At 35.3% G+C, this 21,510-nt stretch overlaps 1 protein-coding gene and 1 long non-coding RNA gene across 2 annotated transcripts; both read right to left on the minus strand.

Moving 5' to 3' along the window:
• Positions 1–5,147: 5,147 nt before the first annotated feature.
• LOC117418499 (growth hormone-inducible transmembrane protein) lies at positions 5,148–19,992 on the minus strand. The gene is made up of 9 exons (XM_058985010.1): positions 19,862–19,992; positions 18,754–18,911; positions 17,376–17,478; positions 16,006–16,117; positions 15,540–15,681; positions 13,613–13,721; positions 9,967–10,155; positions 9,098–9,269; positions 5,148–7,967 (listed from the first exon to the last, which is right to left on the minus strand). Exons 2-9 carry the CDS (start codon positions 18,883–18,885, stop codon positions 7,880–7,882), a joined length of 1,047 nt encoding a protein of 348 aa, XP_058840993.1. The 5' UTR covers positions 18,886–18,911; positions 19,862–19,992; the 3' UTR covers positions 5,148–7,879.
• Positions 11,039–13,602, minus strand: LOC131696868 (uncharacterized). The gene is made up of 2 exons (XR_009306754.1): positions 13,133–13,602; positions 11,039–11,461 (listed from the first exon to the last, which is right to left on the minus strand). It is a non-coding gene; the product is annotated as an uncharacterized LOC131696868 (long non-coding RNA).
• Positions 19,993–21,510: the final 1,518 nt, after the last annotated feature.

Here is a 21,510-nt window from a genome sequence, read left to right on the forward strand (position 1 = left end):
TATACTGCGGAACAGGTTATAAGGCAGTACAGTCATGGCTCCCATTTGCCCCATAATGCCATTTCACTAACACTAGTATTCTCATTATAAGGTGGAAAACAAACAGCACAGTCGCTTAACTATGGCTCCCAACTATAGCAGTATAATGGGAAGCACTGTATAGGCCATTCTGCCACTTTGGATCACATTTCCTTTTGTGCTTACCTGGGTTTTTGTTGAAGGAATTCTTCACAGTGCCTGGAACTGAAAAATAAAAGGGTACAGTGCTAATTTGTGACATAATAATGAACGGGTGCAGACATCAATGAAGAAATTCAATATCAAAGGAGATAAAATGACCATTGTAAAAGGAAAATGCTTTTGTTTGTGTGTGTTGCAAGGGGTGGCCACATTGTCTTGTTACCCACAAGGCAATGTGGCTCTAGCTAGCCTGTAGAAAGGGGTTCATTTATTTTTTTGAAGGTTTGTTTCCTTGTTATGTGTAATTTGATATGTGCATTTTAGAGGAAATGTATTGTTGTAAAATGAAAAAAAGGTAAAATCATAAAAACTGAATTATTGGAAAAATATATTTCAATGGTGGTCTGGCTTAGCGGTATAAATAGAGGAGGCTGGCCAGTATTTGGGGGAGTGTGAAGGGACAGTAATTAAGTGAAAGCTGGAGAGTAGTGCTTTAGGGTTAGACACAGAGCTGCAGACCTAGACTACAACACTAACCCACATTATGTAGGTCATACGTCGGTTATCTTTTTCTGAACTCATTCAATTGAGTAATTGCAATAAAAAACAGTCAGGATCAAAGGTAAGAACATGATAGCTGAAACCACTTACTCTTAAACTATGTGTACATTTTGGGATGAAGTGGTATTTACAGTACATGAGTCAGTGAATGTCACCTGGATTTGTATTACTCATTAGCTGGAAGGTTTTATTTGTAAACTGGAAACATTTCAAGGAAATGGACTTGGACAAACAGCCAAATCAATGTAATCTTCTGTAATTTTGTTGTCCGACATATTTGAAAACTGTGACATTAGGCAGCAGAAAGGGAACGCTTTTCATTTGAATGTCTGGGAAGAAGCCAGTATAAATAAAAAGCAAGGCAACTAATAATAATAATTAAAACAAAAAACTAATGAAATGTCAAAGAAAAAAAGTAATTTATGTCACACCTTTGTTAACTTGTTGATGGTGTTTGTATTTTATACAGCATCTCCTGTCTTTTATTTTCTTTCCTTAAAAGGAGAAAAAATATGTTTACACTGTAGTAACACATTAATTCAACAAATGGTTGTATTGTTACATTTAATAATATGTTTAACTACAAAAAAGTAATATTGTGGTAGTTGGTATCTTTTGAAGTACATTGTATTTACACATGTATATTTACAATCCAATTACAGTGTAATTACAATGTCGTTAGACACAGCTCAATGTAAAGTGTTACCCACTTACTCTATAGATAAAGTTGAATTTACAGAGTTAATTTGGAGTCTATTTGTATGCATGCATAAGCTAACTGTACAGTTTTGCATATGACATAATACAGTCATTTTACTGTTGGCCATCACTGGTATTGCTATCTAATTGTGATTTTTCATGATCATTTGTGAACAGTGTTTGAACAAAAAAAGTTTCAGTTTCATAAACGTCAATAGATTATTGATCATCACCATGACTAAAGTGCAAAGCAAATAGTCCCTAATCTTAACATGGAAAATTACTTTATTGAGAAGCATGCCTGAACAAGACAACCAACAAAATATTTTCTCAACTACAGAGGTACTGCACACATTGTATTGTGTGTGTGTGTGTGTGTGTGTATATATATATATATATATATATACCTGAAATATCCTTTTCTCTTTTTCTTTTTTCTTATATATATATATATATATATATACTGTGTATATATATATATATATATATATATATATATATATATATATATATATATATATATATATATATATAACCAGAATATGGTAAATTTAGATCATCAAATTTGAAATGTCATTAAGCAATTGGTCATTGCATCTGAACGATGAGAAAATTGAAATAAACAATATATTGCTAAGTGATACAGGTCAGAATATGTATCCTGCTTAGGTAGAAAAAAGATAGAAAACATACCTATGTTTATAAATTGCACTAGAAATTGCACAAACAAAAGTTGATGAGAATATTATTTTTTTTTTTTTATAATAAAAATATGGTTGAAAGATTTAGCTCTGTTATCAAAGTAACAAAAAAATTATCAACAGTTTTTTGTCATCCAGAACATGAAGGCTATATGTAACTTGGAGGCTGAATTGTGTACAAAACCAGCAAAGAAAATATTTATGGTACACGCTACATGCATATTGCTAAATGCATATATATATATATATATATATATATATATATATATATATATATATATATATATATATTGGCCTCAATTTATCAGTCTCACTCGTAAAGAAATAATATCACCATGCATTTTATTAGAATACTGACAAATCCCATTTGGATCATTTGACCTTGGCATCTTAATGGAAGGATTTTATTAAATCTGTTTTTAGCCAGCAGATATGTTTGCAATGTTTTGGAAGACCGCATTGATATAACACTGTGCAGCTGTGGTATTTTGTTCTGAAACATACATTTATTTTCAAATCAATCCAACAAACCTCTTGTCTCTCATTGAAAGGTGAAACATCCATACAAGAACATTTCTAAAAAGAATATGTGTTCTTGTATACTAATGTATTACTGCAATGTGGTTATCACAATACAATCCTTTTAGTTGTAATATATACTGTAACATGCAGCACTTTACTATAATTAAAAATTTAAAAAGTTCAATTGTAATGTTCTTACCTTCAGTGGAAAGTACGGCCAAACACAGCATTAATACAAGCACCAAGCCCACAATTGTCAACTTCCTCATTTCTGCTGGATTGTTTAGGGTACTGAAAAATAGAACCTGTGTGCCACCTTTTATTTATGCTGTATAAAGTTTTCTTAAGACCCAACCCTCTTGTACCCTTCTACCCTTCACAAGGTGACTCACAGTACATACAGGACAGATTACACTGTTATCTGAGAATATTATTTTAAACGATCTTTTTTTTTTTTTTTTTTTTCTTTTACAATTTCCTAAATTTGTAATTTTGGATAACAACAGTGCAAACTTTGCTCTGGAACTATAGTTTAGTAACCGTCACCAATAGTTGGATTTCACAATAGCAGCTGTTAAAGGTATATCTTGTAACACTGCCTTGTTTATGTTTTTATTTCTGTGCTTTTTCAACTTGCCTTATCTTACATTTACTGCTGTCTCTCCCTAGGTCATCAATCAAATGTCCACATTCCAATGATTTGTAATGTATTTAATTTGAAAAAAAAACAAAAACAAAAACATTGGGTTTCTATAGGAATATTGACTTCTTCCTAGTAGGGTTTACTCTGTACTGTATGTACTCCCATATTATTATTATTAATAATAATAATAATAATAATAATAATATATTTATTTTGTATAGTGCCTTACATTAAAATAAATCCCAAAGCGCTTTACATCTAAAAATAAATTATAATAATACAGAAAATACATAAAAATACATAAATTTAAATAAAACAATGCAATAAAAAATATACAGTGCAGTAAGCCAATGTATAAAAATGTGTCTTGAGGCGCGATTTAAACATCCCTGATAGACCATTAAAGGCAGCGCCATAGACGAGGGGCCAAAGGCTGACAGATAGACCAAGCCCCCCCCCCCCCCCCCCCCTCCCCCCTCCCCTCCCCCCGTTTGTGAAAAGATCATGTAAAGATTAACAGTACAGCTAACTTAGTTATTTTATTTATTTATTTATTTTGGATTTGAGTGCATGTGTGTGCATCTGTGTACGCTTCAGTATTTAAGGTGCTGTTAGGTCCTAACATTTATTAGAAAAATAAACAAAACAAAAAGTTTTAGTACGGTAATTAAAAATAATCTAGTTATCAGCAGTATGTGTTAATCCTGATCATGCTGTTTGTTCAGTTACTTGTTCACAGTGTGTGTTCATAAAGTCAAAGCCTCCTTCTCCTGGCTTCAGAAGACATGAGAGGTGCCTGTGTTGTTACTGTGATATGCTTAAAGTTGCTGAAACTGAATTGATTTCAACGCAGACACTTTCTCGATTATTTTATTTTTGTATATTTATTTGCTATACTAAATTTAAATAAATAGATAGGACAGCGAGGAAGCAGAATATTTTACACCGACAGACAACATTCAGAGGGCGTGTGCACTACAAGAACGGAAACAAAGCTGATAAATTGTGTTAAGTTTACACAGTAGTTAACTCGTTTAAAATTGCACATGATACACTCACGCACACACAACACTACACTAGCAACAACCAGGGAAAGAAAGGACAGACATACAGATACAGAAGTGGCGCTCCTGTTATGCTGCTCTCCATATACTGTACGTAAATATTTACGCAGTGCTCAGTTGTCTGTCTGGGACCCCACTGCTCTGTCATCAGAATCGCTTCGGCAAATATGTTAATGATAGCAAGCCCCGAAATTTATGCCGACATGTGGCTATTGGGCAAGCCTATATAACGGCGCAAGACATGTCTTCAGAAGACCATTTCAGCGTAGTGTTTTTGTTTGTTTGTTTGTTTGTTTTTTACGTCTCCGCTCCATTTTTGCGACACAGAATTGGGGGAAAGCGCCGTTTGCGCTTGCACTCGAATTTGTGCTGTGATCAGAATACAGCCCACATAGATTCACTATATGTATTGTTGAGCTATATCTGAATGCCATATACACTATAAAGACAGTTAATTGAATACTGTATAGGGTGGTGTATGAAACCAGCTGATATCCATCCCATGAAAGGCCAGAATTTCAGGGCTTTCTGGCAACTCTGACCTTGAGTGTTGTGGAAATTAGCTTGTAATTGTATCTTACAGCAGCCTATATATACATAGAGACCTCTTTTTTCCTGAAGTTATTGATGGTAGTAAGAAATTAGGAAGCTTATCTTGTACAATTTAAACCACTTGCATACTTGTCACATACAATCAGTGCCTTCCAGGCTGTGTACAGTGGACCTCATATAGATTAAGCTGTAAATGCAGTGATGAAGACACTAGCTGAAACAATGTCTACTTATTATTATTTATTTATTAGCAGACACCCTTATCCAGGGTGACTTACAATTGTTACAAGATATCACATTATTTATTTTTTTTACATACAATTAGCCATTTATACAGTTGGGTTTTTAGTGGAGCAATCTAGGTAAAGTACCTTGCTCAAGGGTACAGCAGCAGTGTCCCCCACTTGGGATTGAACCCACAACCCTCCAGTCAAGAGTCCAGAGCCCTAACCACTACTCCACACTGCTTAACTGTTCTAGTTTCTGTTAAGTTTCATGTTGGGATCTATATTGAGTATTAAGAAGTTATGGGTGCCGTAAGTATGCTCAAGCCATGACAATGAAGTTGCACAGATGTCACTTTAATAATAACTGTTTGCAAGTAACCTTTTACAAACAGAACACACCTGTTTTAGACAATAACTGGTTTACCTGTGCAGTGGTTTTCTTTTTTACATGCCAAATGATATCCTATATTAAATTTACATAGTTTTGAGCTGTTTCGGACCTGGTAAAATACACACTAGCACACTGGTAATGATATTGTACTAATTTGTAAATGGCTTTATAACAGTGATTCTATTGTTATGTCAAAAAAAAGATAATGTTCTGCCATTGTCCCATAGCCCAGAACCATTGCACTGCCGCTGAAGATAATTTGATTTGGTTTTATTGAGATGTGGTGTTTTGCTGGAACAGGTTTAACGACAAAGCAACACCTGAGTAAAGAAAACTGAAAAAGTCCCAACGACTGGACCGTTTCTCAGAAAAAACTAAACAAAACAAAACAAAAAAACACATTTAGGCATGTAAACAGGGGTAATTTTAACCCCATGACTCTCATCCACTCTATTATACTCTGCATGTACTCTGTGTCTTACTTAACTGTGCCATGAAGCATTTCGCCAGTGGGAGGTAAATTTTGGACCAGAACCTCTAGCATAGGGCCAAAAGTGTTTCACACATAACAAAGTGTTCACTGAGAGATATATTACACACAAAAATACCTGGGCAATCTTCAACACCATTATGTAAAAATTAGCCAGAAGGCTAAACATTAGTTATACAGATAATGCACGTCAACTAAAGTCTTAACATAGTGCAGCCTTGAGGATTTATTTAGACTTTTTTTTGTTAGTTTTTTTATTTCACTGAAACAAAACTCACCAGTATCTTATAACTCTTGATCATCATATGGTTCAGTTTACATAACCCCCACTGTAGTACTGTAATCCACACCACCACTTCCTGCTTGGCACTTCCATCACTGTTACTGGCAACTGTCCATTTCAACAAGGTCAGGAGCAGGACAAGGGGATTTAAAACCATTGCATTCTGAGACAAAGGGCCATATTTTTAAGCGTTTACTCCACTCTTCAATTAACTCCTACTTTTTGAAAAAGAGTACTATAAAGAAAACTACTTTTACAAACTAAAACAACTAAAGTTAGATATTTCAAGGTCATTTTGTACCACTAACATTATTGGAAAGAACACATGGTTCATTGCAGAGGCTGAAAAGGTATGGGACATCCCTTTCCCTTTGAAAAACTACAATCAGTCAGTTATTCTGTGGAAATGTGATATTTTTCCCCAATTACCTTATGTTCAGATCCAAGGCATCCTATCAGGAACATGAGAAACATGGCAAGCAATTGTTTAGCGTGGCAGAAATACAAGGAAGTGGATATTACATTACATTAAATCAACAACTGTAACAAAAAACAATATTAATCCTTCTGATTGATGTTGGTTCTTGGCCTGCTAACACATTAGAAAACTCAACTTTTGCAAGAAACAATATATACACATATATTTATATTTGATTACAGGCAGTTGTGGAAGTTTGGGGCAGTCATATAAAACATCTGCCATAATCCTGCTCAGCAATGCAAAGCCCAATAAAAATCATAAACTTTTTTTTCTAAAAACAAAACAAAAAAAACACAAACATTTTAAGTTTAGGAACTTTAGGTTCTCCCATTATCAGCTGAAGTAAACACAAATATAAAATCAGTTGAAGCCCGTTTTTTTTTGCCTTGATACAACACTGAAAACAAACAAACAAACAAAAAAAACTCACAAAAGTTCCAGCAAGAACACTATAATGTGTTTATAGTTTAATAACTGCAATTAACAAGAACGATTAATTCTAGTTTAATTACAAAATCTAATCACCAGGTTGCCTCAACAGGTTTCGTCGTACTAAAGCTTTTGTTTTATTATTACTTATTTCTTAGTTTTAGTGTACACTTCCCATTAAAGGTGGCGTCCAAGTCATAAATCAGAAAAGGGATTTTAAATGAAACACAGTTAATAACAGATAAAGACATACTTAAAGGCTGTGTGGTCCAGTGGTTAAAGAAAAGGGCTTGTAACCAGGAGGTACCTGGTTCAAATCCCACCTCAGCCACTGACTCATTGTGTGACCCTGAGCAAGTCACTTAACCTCCTTGTGCTCTGTCTTTCGGGTGAGATGTAGTTGTAAGTGACTCTGCAGTTGACACATAGTTCACACACCCTAGTCTCTAAGTTGCCTTGGATAAAGGCGTCTGCTAAATAAACAAACAATAATAATAAAAAAGGGCATAAAGTGGAGGGTAATCTACATTTTATTACCCTGTATTTCTAACACAGCAAGTTACAAAGCGAATCGGTCTTCAACTGCATGTGATCATTCCAGTACAGCACACTTTCCATGAATTAGTCCCCCCCCAAAAAAAGGAAGTCGTATCGTCTCATTTACGTTTGCTGCCACCTCCATTTGCAAGAATGGTGACCACTCTGATGAAGATGTTCAGTGTGTCAGTGTATATTCCCAGACATCTATTTAAAAAAATAAAAAAAATAAATCATATGAAACAACATGACAAAAGTACCTTTGATAATTTAAATGAAGTATGCATTTTATGAAACCCTTTCCATCTGCTTCAGATGTTAAAAACTTTTCTTGAGAAAAATATGTTTTAAACAGTTTTTAAGGTTTTGTGAAGACAGATTTATATTGTCATAACAGATAACATACATACACTCCTATTAGTAAAATCACAAAAACAAAGATTCATCAAGAACAGTTGTCAAAATATTTTTGCCCAACCCATAACTGTTACTGGTCGATTATGTACCCTAATCTGATTTACAATTGTTAATGTTAGTGGTGAATCTTTATTAAAATAGATTAATAGTAACTGATAGTTGGTTAGTAAATACAAATTTAAATAACTTATTATTTAAATTTATTTAGGTCTATAACAACTATATTGCAATGACCCTCATACTGTCTCTAAGTGGTCCCACAACTCTCAGGCATTTATGGGCTATAAGAAATATGGCAACCAATTGCATGGTATAAATAATAAAAAATAAATAAATAAAAAAAAACATCTGCCTCTGCCAATAACCTTGGAAAGACAAACATAGCTTTGCACACGGAGACCCATACAAACATTAGGTATTGTTGTCACAAATGTCAGTATATTTCTAATATTTTTTCACTACATCAACCAAATGGTTTATTTTATCAGTCTTTTTGTGTATCAGTAGTTTTGAATGTATACCCATGGGAAAACCAAAGGACACGTACATAATATGTAATGAAACCAATAATTTAACTTGAGATTTATTCTGCATCAGTTGGCTTCACAGACCCAGATTAGCACTACCTCACCTAAAGTAACAATTAATAGTCCAAGACTAGTGATCTACTTTATTTACTCCCTTTAACAGAAGTATATCTTAACAGTAGAAGTTTTAATATGTATTTGTGGATTCCCCAGATCAGACAGCATGTCCCTTTCATCTAATGCTGTAAATAATTATTTTATAATGCAATTTGTTTTATAAGCTTGCAAACTGATATTATTTTCACCATTCTTATAGATCGTGCTTAATTTGTCTCTCTATCATAAGTGGTTACACATTTTTAACTCAGCCAGAAGCTATGCTCTTTTACTTACGAATTAATGGGATCGTATTTCTGTACTCCATAGACAGGATAAGATTCGGCACGTTTGATTACTTTCTGTGTGTCGTACAACAGAAACATGCCAAACAGGATCAGACCACCATAAATAGCAACAGAGTAGAGACCTGCTCCAAAAGCTGAAGTAGGAGGCAGGAACATTGACCCTAAGGAAACAATCAAACACAGATTTTTATAAGATGACAATTGTATTTGAATTCAATTTTTACAACACACAACTAGGTTCTTTTTCTGGACATTCAATATTCTTAACTTGTTTCAGCATCCTGCATTCCTCCTGCTGACAATGTCCAAATTGATGTTAGAATGAAATACATTCTTTTTAAGCTTTAATTTTTACTTAAAAAAAAAAAAAAGACAGGCATGATAGAAAGATTGAACTGCCAAGTAGAGGAGAGATGAGAAACTTTCTATTATCAAAATAAGGTGTCGACACAGAGAAGTGCTCCAAAGAAAAAAAAAAAATTGATTTCTAAATTACATGAAGTGTGTGGTCTGGTAACCAACCATAATTTTAAATCTGATTTACAATTAATTTGAGTGGTAACCAATAGTGACCAACTCAATTCTCGCTCTGGGTCAACTAAACTGCAATTTGTCTAATGCTGTTTACTAGTTTAGTACTATCTCCTGGTAAAATAACCTCTTCCTCATAGCTGGAAGTACTGCTTTGTTTGTCTTTTCATTAGGAATTCTCCAACAGTTTACTGCTTTGTCAAGGAAACTGGGTGGTAGGAAAAAATGAGTTCCGAACTATCATTTATAAAGCATTTTTCACTTGAAATCCAAAATACCATTGTACACTAATAAAGAAAATACTAAAACACTGAATAATCTACTCACCAATTGATGAAGCAAAAACCAGCCCCAAGCCCACAGCCAATGGACCTCCCATGCTTAGGAACTTCTCACTAGGGGCACACATTGCCACAGTAGAAAGACCTCCCACGATACCAGCGGTGTACCAGGCAGCACGGATCAGCAGAGGACCCCCCAGAAGAGTCACTGGAGCCACCACGGCACCCATTACACCTTCATTAAAAAAAGAAATACACATCTGATCTCATGTTCACCACCCTCATGCATTATTTATTATTATTATTATTATTATTATTATTATTATTATGTATTTCTTAGCAGATGCCCTTATCCAGGGCGACTTACAATTGTTACAAGATATCACATTATTTTTACATACAATTACCCATTTATACAGTTGGGTTTTAACTGGAGCAATCTAGGTAAAGTACCTTGCTCAAGGGTACAGCAGCAGTTTTCCCCACCGGGGATTGAACCCACGACTCTCTGGTCAAGAGTCCAGAGCTCTAACCACTACTCCACACTGCATGTAATCAGAATGCCTACTGCTGGTTTCACCCACTCTCATGAGCGACAATCTTAGATTACTGTATCTAAGGTACCATTTGGTCAACTAAAATGTCATATTCAGTAATGTAATTTTTTTATTATAAATTATTATTATTTTTTATTATTATATTTTTATTATATTTTTTAAACTGAAACTGTCCTTCCACAAGAACAACCAAGACACGCAACAAACTTTCCATTTATCTTCCCTTACTTTATGCTTGGTGTGGCTGCCCTCTTGTGGTACAGTAAGAAGGTACAACTGGTATTCAAGACATGAATAACACAAAAATAACAACTGTTGGTTTATAAAATGTAGTCGGAATAGAATAAATACGTTTTTTTCTTTTCTTTTTTTTTAAACAAAACAAACAAGGAACATGTAGGTTGTGTGTCTTGTGTACCATTCTTTTCCTGGATAGAGCTCTTATTTGTACATTAATTATTTTTAACTGTTTTAGAAATATAGACATAAATTACCTGAGAAATGTAACTTGTTCTACATAAAAAAGGGTGACGGGACCAGAATTTTCGATTTGCCATTCTATTTTTCTTTTTTTTTTTTTTTTTTGCAAAAGCCTTTTCTGGGGGTCAGTGTCAATGCTCTTGATTAGTAGAATACAATACACAGTGCTACACAGTTATAATGCGATTGTCGGGGTCTATAATTAGGAGACCGCATTCTTTGTGTTGTTCCCAAAATGATTTGCAATGCCCACAAGCCAAATTAATATTGTAGCGTATGTTGGAAAATGAAAGCTGGAGACGCACACAATTTGCAGGTACTCGAATCCACGTTTATTAGGACGATTATTCCCGGGCCGTTAGCCTGGTCCATACCGAAAACAACAGTCTTGCACTCTCACAGCAGCACATTCACACAGCAGCTTTTGTCTCACTCGGCTCTGCCTGTGCTGGTATATGGGCACCCCCCCGATATGCTTTGATGTCCCTGCCTCCCTTGACGTTCCTGCAGAAACCAAGCGAACAAAGCAGTGTTGAATTCATTGTTTTTAGCGCAGCATATTCTTTTACTAGAGCAGCCCTCTTTGGAGTCAATCATATCAAGAAAACCTCTTCGTTTTTCGTCACCTTTTAGCCATTCACGCAATTTAGATTCTGCAACATTTATATCTTTTGAAACTGCTGTCCACTCTGTCCACCTCATCGAGTTTCATTTTAACAGAGAAAGACTTTCGTTTTTTGCTGTCTGCCGTGCTTCGTACTGTATATCTGGAATGCTCACCCAATGTTTGCAAGTCAAATTGCATTATGGGGGGAATGGGAGCCACGACCTTACCATGCTATAACCAATTCTGCACTGTAACAGGTTGTGTTATGATGGGTTAGCACTGTACTGGAGTCTAAAACACATACCTTGGACAGTTCTATTTAACATTCTTTTTCATTAGTTTTTTATTGTGGTAAATTACCTGCTTATTTAGGCACTCTACGATTTGACTGTGGAAAGATAACGCAAGTTTATTGGAGTTAAAAAAATAAAAAATAAAAACAGTAACTTTTTCACTTCCTTTTTAGCTTAATTATTGAGCTTATTGCTTCATTTAAATTGTCTTCTTTATGTTAAGTTTTCAGGGCATTTTGTTAATGCACGTCCATTTTTGTTTTTCGCTGTTCTACTTTTTTTGAATGCAACTGTTCATTTTAACCATTTTTTTTTTTAACACAACAGTACTCACACACATTTGGTCACCATCATAACTGTTGCATGAAACCAGAGTTTAATTATCCAGCACCTCTGCACTTAAGCATATGTACGTCAGCTGACAAGTGTTCAGCTGATATCCCATCATGCTTTTCTTCTTAAAGGTGTACAGCCTCTATACATGAACCCCCAATATCTCTCATAAGCACATGGGTACATATTTTTTATGATATCACAACAAAAGGAATAGGCTTTTTTTTTGTGCATATGTATAGCTATTATGTACAATATATAACCTTACAGTACAATACGACAAAAAATGGACTGAATGATAATATACGAAAACAATCTTAATATTTTTTTAATAAAGTAGCAGGCACAAATATAGTATTAGACTGATGACTGCGCTGATCGCCAGCTTATTTTGAAAACCCTGCATTCATTGTCACTATTTTTGCTTTGAAAATAATAAGTTATTTTTTTAGCAGTCATTTTAATGTTTTAGCCTCTCAAAGTGCTTAACACAGAAAACCTGCCCCTTTAACTCTCTGATTGGTTAAATGTTGTGTCAAGAGGTAACACAGCTGTCATGTGGTTCCAAGATTTTTTTTTTCACCCAAAAACGCGCAAGTGATCTAGTCTGCTAGAAGCGCAATCAATCCTTACTGTTAAAGGCATAGCAGCATCTGCAAGATGGGCGGATCAGGTTTTTTTCAACCGGGCAGCGACAGCCACTTTGCCGGGCGGTGTGTCTGGCTGAAAAGGCCTGGGGAGAACCTTGTAGGCGTAGTGCAATCAATTGAGGCTGCAAAATCCAAATTTCCTAGCGGACAGGCAATTAGTTTGCACTGCGGCTTATATTAAGCTTTAGAGCAATGCAAATTACTTAACACGCACAAATAATGAACTGCAACCGTGCTAGAGGGTCGCAATAAGCGTTGCCTGTGCATCTGGCTAATTAGCGGTCACACTTACAGCCCAGAGGTGAGGTGAGTTTGCAGTAGAGAGCAGTAGGCACTGTATGAGATTTGTGGAGCACAAAAATCAAACCAAACAAAAAAATATGTCAGAGGAATGGCAGCAAAGTCCTCTTGGCGCAAGGAAAAGAAAAGAAACATTTTCTGAGGAAGAGCTGACAGTCCTTATTGAAAAGTCTCAGCCAACATCAGTAATGCTATCAAAGAGGCAATATGGTCCTCTATAGTAGAGAAAGTCAATGCTGTCGGTTTTACCAGGAGGACAGTCAACCAGGTGATGAAAAGGTGAAATTCAGCTATTGGGTCTAGGATTAATGATGGATTAATGATGGCAAAGTGCAAATTTGATAGTGCAGAACGGCAGGAGAAAAACATTCTTTACATACGGTGCTAAAATCCCACTGAATTTGGATGTTTTGCAGCCGCTAAATCACTTTGTACATATCCTTACATCACCCCCAAATAGTCTAAAATGTACCTGCATACAACATCCAGGCAAGGTGTTTGGGACCTGGGCTCTGGTCATAGGATATTGACCTGACTAACATTCCTGCCCCTATCATGGCAGCAAATGTTGCACCTATAGCCTAGGGAAAAAAAAAAAAAAAAGAAGAGTTTACATTCTGGCACAGACATGCAATACTTAATTATATGAAGATGTTAATCCTCAGGAACACTAAACTACCACAATAGTGGACATTTTAAAGCATTTAATACATGTTGAAGTCCAAGGAACACACATTTTGATTAAAATATTAACTTCCTAACAAACAGTAAGAAAAATCTATCAGAATGAGTTCCAAGCCCCACTCTCAGTAGAAATGTTCTATATGGTTTGAAAATGTAATGTCAAAAATCAGTGAAGTGTACTACTAATATATTTAAATGTATATTAAATATAATCATTCAATCCCCTGCAACTAAAACAGCAGATTTACTGTTTCATTATTTTGATTTCCTATTTGGGATATTCAAATGTGCATACAAGATTAAACACATTTCGTAAATGTGCAGTACAAATTAAAATGAAACTGACAGCAAATCAAGTATTAAGCAGATTGCATGATCTACTCCAGAAGTAGAATGGCTATTACACAGCTTTAAGTACCAGCAATCTGGTCTTATCACCATTTCAGAACATTTGCATGTTTTATTTACACTGCAGAAAGCTAAGAGGTCTTTTGAAAAACACCCTCTTGTGGCTAAAAATCTAAACAACTGCTTAATCATCAATTGTGTAGAGGAGTTGCTACCAGAGATTATATTTCAATTGTTGGAAACTGCATTTTTTGTGAAAGACAAACTATAAATACGGAGTTGTTTGGATTTTAAACAAATGCCTGTAGTGTACCTTAAGGGTTAGGGCTCTGGACTCTTGACAGGAGGGTTGTGGGTTCAATCCCCAGTGGGGGACACTGCTGTTGTACCCTTGAGCAAGGTACTTTACCTAGATTGCTCCAGTAAAAACCCAACTGTATAAATGGGTAATTGTATGTAAAAATAATGTGATATCTGTATAATGTGAAATAATGTTTAATGTGATATCTTGTAACAATTGTAATTCGCCCTGGATAAGGGCGTCTGCTAAGAAATAAATAATAATAATAATAATAATAATACCGTCTTCTAAGGCAGATACAGTAATCTGTCACATATCCCCCCTAACCGTTTATCCGCCATGATCACGCTCTTCAGCAACATCATCCACGTGAACAGAGCGAATGCAAAATGGCTACAGGAAAGCGAAAGCGATTGTGCTTACAACCCTAAGTTTTTTTTTGTTTTTTTTTCGTAAACCTATACATTTTGCTACTGTGTAAACTGACACTAATATAAGTGTATACAGCACTGTGGCAGGGCAGGAACCCTGCGCATGAAGAGGGGTTTTTGTGTAAATGTATATTGTAAATAGTGAGTATTTATTGTAATTAATTAATGAAGTACCTGACGCTCCTTGGTGAGCCTGCCCGCTGTGTTTGATTACCAGCTGTGGAATCTAATCAGCAGGTAGGTGTGTTCCAGCGGGGCGTCAGGTATAAAAAGGTTCCATTTATTCACTGCTGCAAAACCAAAGCCAACTGGGCTAAAGAAGCTGAAATTCGCTGACATCTGTGTGTGTATTTGAGTGACACAGATCGATGGCCGGATACCAGTGAGTAAGCAAGTCGAAATCGCCGACAGCCAGGCGAGTAGTCGGAGTTCATTTATTACTGAAAAGAGAAGATTAGTTCAAGTGTTTTCGTACACTGTGTTGTATGTACTCCTTGCGCTACCATAGCTGGTAGTGTCACGTGAGCGGTTCAGTGTGTTGATATGTAAATAAATCCTGTTCGCCTGCAGGCAATGAACAGCCTTCCCTCATTCATATGGGTTAAATATGATACTGTGTGGTAGATAGTTCTTACCAGCCAAGAGCCCCTCATCATCAGGTTCATAAGCATTGGCGATCTGCTGACTGCTACAGCAGATAATGCTGTCATCCCTACACTTCCTGCAAAGTACATGTATGTAGAATGGATTCTGTCTTTCACATACTGAGGCCAGATACTGTCGGGGGAAAGGAGAAAATTAACTGTAATTAAATAGAGAACCACACATAACTGTCTGAAAAGTTATCATGCAAGTCATGTTTGTAGTACTTACTATACTATTTATTACATTCTGATCTGATCAAACCCCAGGAATGTTCCCTGATGCATTTTTTTTTGTTTGTTGTTGTTGCTAATATTCAGGTACTTAGTTAGTTAGGAGCACATGCAGCCTCTTGATTTTCAGCTTACCTGCAATCAAAACATGTTCTGTTTTGTAGTGGTAGCTGCAGTTCAAAGACAATTTGGTCTCAGTCAATGGGATTATATTTAATTTACTTACACAGCTTTTTCAATGGCACCAATTTCATTTGACATCCCCAATCCGTAGTAACATAAAGCCCCAAGACCAACTACAGCTCCTCCAGCAAGGATCACTCTGCCCATGTTATCAACTGAAAAACAAAACAAAATTTGTTTGAAACATATTACATGTACCTTAGTATTATTGAAACGACCAGAAGTTAAAATAACGTGGAATTGAACTAGTTAATTTCTACAAAACACTATCTGTAAATAAACTTTTTGGGAGACTCACAGACACTAACTAAAACCACAGGTCTGTATCACTGATATGGGCAGAGGATTAAAACATGGAATACAAATGGTGTATTAAATATGAAGAAAAAAAACTTAAAGAATGTGGTCTGTATCATCAATATGGCAGAACATGAAACACTGGTGGTGAAAAGAGTCATTTGTACTGAAAAACACTGCTATTGGAATTTAACTGAGCAATTCATAGAATATTGCTGTGTATCAAATGTTAAGACAATAACTCAAAGTGCACTTTCAATGTCATGTTAAGGTGACATTTAACATGCAAATTAAATGGACATAGTCTTTAAGAAACAAGGCTTTGAGAGGTCTGTGAAAGAATTGTAAAATTGTTGCCACAAGAGTATGATTTCTTGTATAATGCTGTTATGGTTACAAAATGACTGGGAGGAATAAAAAGAAACAGTGAGTGTTTAGTGTTGTCTTGTCTGTCTATTTAACTGTTGTTATTTGTCATTGTAAACGGCTAAATATCTGGGAGCTGTCGCTGTTAAGCCAGGATCAAACCCGGACAGCACTGCACCACTGTTAGCACTGTTTTGTGTATTCACAACGCCACTTGCACCCGAAGCACTCACTGTTGGACTGGTGATCGTGTAGGTGTTTTAAAGTGTGCGTTGTTATTATTTCGGGACTGAACCCCGTAGTTTTGACTGGCTTTACACATCACCATGTACAGCCAGTATTATTATTTAAGCAATTAATAAAGCTTTGTTTCCAACACTGAACTGTTGTTGCTAAGCACTGCATCACCTCTACACCTGTGCACTACAAACCACTTTGTCACAGATGCCCACTTGACTCATGGAGTATCATGGAATACAGTTGTGTATAGATTGTGAAGCCAATATCTCAAAGTGTTAAGATAGGTCTTAATCTGGAAACCAAAAAGTCACTAAACCACATTATAGCAGCCAGATTAGGTGACAGGTCAAAAAGAACGGTACTAAGCAAAACACACAAAAAGTAAAATAAATAAAGAAACATAAAACCAGGGAAAGAAGAAGCAAACATGCAAGAGTATCTACATTAACCGGGATAAATACTAAATGGGACATACACACATAGTGATGTTATGAAAACCAAAGATCTTACATTTAATTGCAGTTTCCATCGCTGGCTTCAAAGCTGCCTCTTTGATTCCTTCTTTAACGGTTTTACCATGCCGGAAACCAAATCGAGCTTTGGTGGCATATCCCTTGAAGAAAAAACTCTTAGCAGTCACAAATAAGGCCCCGTGAAAATCAAGGAAATTTTCTTTAAAATTCACGGCAGTGTCACAGGTAAAGTATCGTATTTCGCGGAATGTGCACGGAAATATGTATAAATTACGTGTAAAGATTATTTCTTTTTTTTTTTTTTTAAACAGCAAATATACAGATAAATCCACTGACATCAAAATTAACATCAAATGTATTCAAGCACTTTACAATAGCTTGTGAAACGGTGCTGTAATTAACAGCCTGTAGGTAAAGTGTATCTGCAAGGACAGCTTTCAGTTCTGGTACGTCCGGTGCATGTTCACCCTTTCGGCCTTGCAAAACAAATACAGTGTGTAACCCATACTGATCATGTGCATCAGTCGACTCGTCAGTGTGACCACTAACAAGCAACCAGAATGTTTTACCAATTCCATAATCTCCTGCTTGTGATACTCGGCAACTTGAGGTATGTATTCACGTCTCAGCTGGGCTGATGAAGGAATTGCTCCACCATTTGTTACACTCTGTCTGAAGAATTTCCGTAACTTTTGGTTGTCCAACTTTTCAAAAGGGATATTTGGGCAAACAAACACCTCTGTCAGGTCAAAATTTAATAAGTGGACATTTGGAATATGGAAGTCATCGTTTTTTTGCTTCTTTGAAAGTAAAGCAGTTGCAGTACTGCTCTGCATTTCCGTCTTTCTCTTTCGGTGAATACTTGCTGTCAACAGACGAGTTTCGGTAGTGATCTACAGTAACGTTGCAGGACGTACAGAAGAGCTTACCTCCATTGCTGTGTAAACTGCTGGATACTGCTTTTACTTGATCTGCTGCAGACACATTTTTAGCCTTTTTAGAGACATCAATTTTCTTGTTTACAGTGTGCAGTATTTTAATTTCCTGCTTAGATTGCATATAGTCACATGACATAATCATTGCACAGCACTGTGTGCATAGCAAATATTACACACAGGAACATATTAGGAAATTATTTTTATTTCTTAAAAATATTATAAAAATCACGGTACTGGGCTAATTTCATGATTTCCGCGCAGCCTGTGAAATCGTGATTTTAACAGAGCCCTAGTCACGAATACTAAGGAAGTCCTTTGCATGGTCCGCTTCTCATTAAGCCTGGTACGGTGATTCAGACTGTTTAATCCAATCTGATTTTAAAAAATGTGGCAATGCTCTGAATTCATTAGCTTGTGGTGGAATTCTAAGTATTAAATCTTATGAATAAAAGTGAATCAAAATAAACATTTACAAACCTGGTTGAGCTGCAGTAGTGGCGGACTGGTCTTCAGGACAGAATTTCTTAGAGTTGGAGATGCCTGGGTCAATGTAGATCGCAGCCCAAAGGCTGGCAGACTGCGCAAACACGCTAGCCTTGTCACCAGCATTATGGCAAAACAAATTCAAAGGCTCTCTGTAATAAAGAAAGAAAAGTTAAACAATGAGTCAAACTGATGAAGAAGCTTCTTTTTTGTAGGAAACATGAAATCACAAACCATTTCCAACTATTTTAAAAATACTAGTGAAGCATATATATATATATATATATATATATATATATATATATATATATATATATATATATAGATTTGTATTTATGTATTTATGTATTTAATTTTTTATGTATATGTATTTTTTGGCACAAATTATCCTTCATATAATACAGTGCACAACAAGAGTTGGGGTATTTACATATTACTAGATATCCAACATGTGAAGGTGCACAACTTCACAGCAATACGTTTTATTCAGGACTTAAGAAAACAATTTATTTATTTATTTATTTATTTTTTGTAATCTTATTTACAGATGTTGGCCATTGATGAAATTTCAAACAAGCACAAGTTTCACTTCATGGTTTCTCAGAAAGTCACATTTTGGGCGTGGAGAATATAAATAGGATGGTCATGATTTTTCTGTTGTGTTTATTTAAATAAGACAGCCGAGTTATAAAAGTGTCGGTAATAGTCATATTTACAAATCAACACATTTGGTAAAATAAGGTGCTCTATGCAGCTTAATATTAAATTATGCATACAATGTAAAGATTTGAAGCCGCCAAGTCATATGGGGCCAACACTGTCTGAATCTCACAGAAAATGTTACCAATACGAATCTTAACCTCAACAGATGTTATATATATATATATATATATATATATATATATATATATATATATATATATAGTCTAAACAATGTTCTCCGAGTCTGAGGTTTAATTAGAACCTAAACAAAACGAAACTACAGTACAAACGAGTAGCTACCCCTCAAAAACGCAATGTATACAAAGTACTTTTGCTTTACTTAGATCTGTTTATTTCAATAACAAATATTTTCATGCATATAGTAAATGAAAATCCATACCTTTTAGCTAATGTAAGTGTTGTTTTCTCGATATGAGATAACCTTTCTTGCGCACTAGAAAATCACTCTGATGTAACTGACAGCAACCTTCCCGAAACGTCTAAAGCTGTTACGTCACACAGAACGCGACACCGTAGTGAATTCTGGGATTTGAAGTTTTCTTCTGCCATTAATATTTCTATGGCTTCCAAAATGTTTAAAGCAAGAGTCTCATTTATGCCATCCACTGGTTTATTTTACTATTGCACTTAATGTGGCATTACTTTGTTCCCATTAGATCCAATTATATTGATCACTCTTGGATGAACTTGATTATTGCACTATATGCACAATTATTTATTAATAGTACATAGTAAGTTATTATTTGAAATTTGGAAACTGGAATTCCTTTTTGGGACGTTATTGTTTTATTTCATGCTACACGATGTTCGGTTTGAGGTGTCGTCTGAGTTTACAGTCTCGCACGCATGCGCATTCAAGGACAATAAATTTGCTGTGTGTAAACTCATTCTTCCACTAGTCGGTTTCTGTTGCACGCTATGTTTATAGATCACTTATAAACAGTCAACAATGGATACAGGTGATATAAATGGTGTTATAAAAAAGTCACTATTTTAGAAGAAACATTTGAATTATATATAAGTGACATGGAGCTATTTATGCAACTCAGTATTTGGTGTAACACGAATAGGAAATACATTGCAGTAATTCCTCACAGTACCTTAATTATAGTTAAACTTGAGCTGTGAATGTTCTGAGACTGTGTTTTACATGTTTACACTAGCAATGAAGCATTACAGAGTAACCATAATAGACTGTTTGTCCTTGTTAATAACCATTAAAACCATTAAAAACAAATACATAGACAATTGTTTATCAATAGTCTACTATACTGAAGTGTGGCCTGTGATTAATGTCCTTATGAACAAAACATCCCATACCAAATTACTGTTTTTAAATTACCCCAAACTCTCTCAGCACTGTATTGTGTAAGGCTAATGCATTAAACACAAATAAGTAGTAAGTCAAATACTTAATGCTTTTACTCCCAAAAATGTTGTTTTGAAATTATATAAGACTTGATGGTCTCAAAGCAAAGTCAGCTGACTTGCCGGATTAAGACAGGTTACTCATTTAAAATAGCTTACAGTCCTATTACAGAAGAAAACATGATTCACTTTTAACATTCATTGCAGTATTTATAAAAAAAAAAGCTGACTCCCCTATCAATTAATCATTATATATTTTCTTTTTTTTAATAAAACTGTCTTTAAAATGTGAACTTGCATTGTGTTAAAGGCTTGCCAGCAATTAAAATCCTTCTGTGTTTCAAAAGATGGTGTTTGCTTGAGTACCTATAATTTTATAACAATATTCAGTAACTTCTTTGTATACTCTTAATGTACGTCTTATACACTGATAACAAGGTACCCTTTGCCTTAATATTTACCTCAGTCCTCTCTGGACTTCACGGGAAACATCAGGTCATAAAAGGGTTTTTACACTACATGAGTTTGTATTTGTATCACTGGGCCCTTAGTATTGAACAACTACATCTGCAAAGGCCCAACTAACCATATCATATGTTTTACCTGGAGATATTCATGACCAGAACATGCTAGCATGGAGTTTATTTTCTGTCTCTGCGG

This window comes from Acipenser ruthenus, chromosome 13, assembly GCF_902713425.1.
Source record: "Acipenser ruthenus chromosome 13, fAciRut3.2 maternal haplotype, whole genome shotgun sequence".
NCBI classification, from domain to species: Eukaryota; Metazoa; Chordata; class Actinopteri; order Acipenseriformes; family Acipenseridae; genus Acipenser; species Acipenser ruthenus.